The following is a 3,687-nucleotide window of genomic DNA, read 5'->3' as shown; positions in this document are numbered from 1 at the left end:
CCCATCCTCCTGGAATTTGGGTTGTTTGGCACACTGGGATTTTCCCACCCTTCCCTCCTGGAATTTAGGGTGTTTGGCACACCGGGATTTTCCCTGTTTTCCCTGTTTGCTCCATTCTCCACCCCAGGAGAGCCCCAGGGACACTGATCCTGCCTGGAATCTTTGGGATCCAAAGGCACAGGAGATGCTGGCACACCCCTGGCCCCCAGAGCAGCCGGCTGGAGCCACTTACTCGGAGAATCCTTTCCACTTGAGCAGATATTCCACCTTTCCCTTCACCACCCGCCGATCCAGGACCTTCTCCACCACATATTCCTCCTCTTCTTCCTCTAGGACCTCTTCCACTTTCTTCTTGTTCTGTTTTTTTCCCATTGTGCTGGCCAGCTTTTCAGCTTTCGGGCGACGCTGCTGCGAGGGGAGGGAGCCAAGGTCAGCCCTGCCTGTGCCACCCGGGAATTCTCCGGGATGCACAGGGGCAGGGAACGCTGCCTGGGAGAGAACAGGCAGGGAGAACACAGAGGGATGGGTCAGGATGGTGCTGCCAGGCCAACAGGAATCAAAATCCCGGGATTTTGACGCAAAGCTTTGGGGTTTTTTTGCCTCTCCAGCTCCTCGTTCCAGCAATTCCATGAACGCTTTTCCCATGGGATCTGTTCCACACCTTGCTCCTCCTTAACCTGCTCCCTTCCCTTCCCTCACCCCACACAGCCTAAAGGGTTGAACTGAGTGGGTTTTATATTAACTGGAAATTAATAAATCCTTAATCCAGGTCAAATCCAAGTCCCAGCCCCTGATCCCAACCTCCCCACGCTCCTTCCTTTCCTGGATCCGTGGATGGGCACTCTGGGATATTTATCCAACTCATCACCCCACAGCACGGGGGGGTTTATTTCCCCTCCTTATCTTTCAGAACTGTTCAATCCAAAAATCCCTGGATATCCATCCAGGGCTGGCTGGGAAGGGAGAACTCTGGATTCAGAGCCGGATGCCACCCACAGGGAAGCGGGTCCAGGTGGCCCTGGATGGGCTTTAAGGTCCTTTCCAACCCAAACCATTCCATGATCCCAAGATTCCATGACTCCAGGATTCCATCCAGTCCCCCAGGATGAAGATTTTTTTTCGCTTTATTCAATGAAGGAAAACAAAAAACCAACCCCAACCACCTGGAACGATCCCACCAAAACTGAGCCAGAGCCTGAGAGGCTTTTCCTTCAATTCCCAGGTGGAAATACTCCCACCAGCACCTCCAATCCCATTCCAGAGGGAAGCAAACCTGGAGCAGCGAGGCTCCTGGAGGTCTGGAGCCTGGGAAGAGGAGGAGGAGGAGGAGGAGGAGGCAGGGCTGGCACAGCCACAGCCGGGTGTGCAGCACAACAATGGAAAAGCCTCCGGCATCTAATCCCAGCCCAGGAGCAGCAGGAAGCCCCAGGATCATGTTTCACTCTGGAATTCCTGTGTTTCACTCTGGAATTCCTCAGCCAGTTCCTTCCTCTCCCCTCCATCCTCCTCCTCTGGCACCACATGGCTGCTGGAGAAGCTGCTGGAGAAGGGGCTCAGAGCCCAGCACGCCAGGGAAGAGGAGATTCCAAGGTGATTCCCAACAAGGCTCCGAAGAAAAACTCCGGGAGCGCCCGGAGGGGCGAGATCCCGGGATTGCTGCTCTCAGCAAAGGAATTCTCCTCAGCTGCAGCCAGAAGGGCTCCAGGGAAAGCTCTGTGGGCACTGCCTGGAGATGGAGTTGCTGCTCAGGCACCTGAGGGGGCTCAGTTGGATCCAGGGAGGATTCCAGAGGCAGCAGCTGGATCCAAGACTAATGGGAGAGCCAAGGGGAGCTCGGGGAGGAGCTGCTGAAATTCCAGGGAAACAGAGAAGGAGCAACACCCCGGATCCATCATTTTCTGGAGCAGCTGGGCAGGGAAGATGCAAATCCGAGGTTGGGAGCACTTTGGGAAGGAGCTTCCCCAAAAAGGGCTGCGGGAACCTCCCCAAACCTCCCGGATATTTGGGGTTTGTCCCTTCCAGCTCCCTGGGCATCCAATCCAATCCTGGCTGCAGATCCAGGAGGATGAGGCCACATTCCCAGAGCCAGCAGGGAGCAGAGCTCCTGCACAGGCCTCTCCCTGCACTGCAGGAAAAAGGGAGAGAGGAGCTCCAAAGCCTCCCTGGATTTATCCCCGGAGCATCCAAGCTGCTCCACACCGGGAATAATCCCATGGAATCCTCGGCCACCAACACCCAAACCCTGCAATTCTGGGTGTTGAAACAATGCCTGATCCCTCCCTGGATATTTGGGAAGGCAGCACAGGGGGAATCCCTCCCTCCTCTCCAGGGATTCCAAACACACCTCTCGCTCCCACTGGGATGGAAAACGGAGCTGCTTCATCTGGGGGCATTTTTGGGAAGCACAGATGTTCCTATTCCCTTTATCCGAACAGCCCCGTGGCTGCCCCATCCCTGGAAGTTTTCCAAGGAAGTTTTGGAGCAAACCTGGGCTAAGGGAAGGTGTCCCTGCCCACGGCAGGGGTTGGAAGTGGATGAGATTTAAGGTCCCTTCCGACACAAAGCATTCCATGATTCCATAGAATTTGGGGCTCTCCTGCCTGAGAGATCAGTGGGATGTTCCCTAAAATTCAGGCTCAATTTTTTTACACTTCACAAATGAAAAAAAACCCCAAAAATACGATTTCAGGACGAATTTGGGACGAGTCAAGGCCAAATCTTTCCGTTTTCCTTTGCTGCTCTATCCCTAAGGATGGAGGTAAAGTTGGAATCTTTTGTGAAAAGGAAAGTGGAAGAGAGGGAAAAAAATAACTCCAGCTGGGAGGAAAAGGATCCAGGGAACACCTAAACCACTGGAAAAGAATTAAAATTCAGGGAAAAGGCTGGGAATGAGGAGACCCAGGAGAAAAAAAGCGGATTTTGGGAGCAGGAGGAAGAGCCAGAGGTTTAATCCAGATCCATTGGCTGCATCCCGAAGGATTAACGGTTCAGCTGAGCTTTAAGGAGTTCTAAACTTCCAACATTTCCTCCTCCTGCCTCCCTCCAGCTTGGCTGGGATCACTCATCCCTCTAAAGAGTCCTGAGCACGCCAAGTTTATCCCACACATCCCAGGGAAAAGGCAGCAGGAACCTGCCTTTGGAAGTGGGAATGCTGAGGCTTCCACTCTGCAAACAGGCAGGAAACATTCCTGGGAATTCGGGGGGAGAGGCTCCAGGCTGGGAGCAAAGGGAAAGCCACAACCTCCAGGCTCAGCCACATCATTCCCAGTTAAATTCCCAATCCACGAGGGAAGGGACCTCTGGATTTAAGAGCTGCAATGGGAGGGATGGGAATTCCCTAATTCCCTGCTGGAAAGGGAGAAAGGGAGGGAAGAAATCCTGCAGTTCTGTTGTGTGACAGCAGGGACAACTCCTGAACTGCTCCAGAGCAGAGAAATCATGGAATCCCAGCAGGAATTCCAGGTGTGTTCTCCCAAAACACTGCCCTGAGTCCTGCAGGGATCCCTGGAACGTTCCCAGCTTCCCACAAACAACCCCAGGCCTTGCACAGCCCATCCCAGCCTCATCCCAAGGGATTCAGGGGCTGCACCCGGGGGCATTCCTGGTCCTCCCAGCCCATTCCCGGGTTCTTTTGGCTTTTCCCTGTTTCTCATCCTTTCCAATACCAGGATCCCAAGCACGGAGAGG

At 54.0% G+C, this 3,687-nt stretch overlaps 1 protein-coding gene across 1 annotated transcript in view; it reads right to left on the bottom strand.

Moving 5' to 3' along the window:
• Positions 1–426, bottom strand: part of CBX1 (chromobox 1) — a 4,688-nt gene extending 4,262 nt beyond the window's left edge. Inside the window, exon 1 of the mRNA XM_027668960.1 lies at positions 233–426. Coding sequence (XP_027524761.1) covers positions 233–372 — 140 coding nt within the window. The 5' untranslated portion in view covers positions 373–426. The remainder of the gene's footprint in view (positions 1–232) is intronic.
• Between the last annotated feature and the right edge of the window lie 3,261 nt (positions 427–3,687).

Source organism: Corapipo altera, unplaced genomic scaffold, assembly GCF_003945725.1.
Source record: "Corapipo altera isolate COAL_440 unplaced genomic scaffold, ASM394572v1 134, whole genome shotgun sequence".
In the NCBI taxonomy this organism is placed as follows: domain Eukaryota; kingdom Metazoa; phylum Chordata; class Aves; order Passeriformes; family Pipridae; genus Corapipo; species Corapipo altera.
Note: the sequence above shows the minus strand (reverse complement) of the source record. Positions and strands in the feature narration are given on the sequence as shown.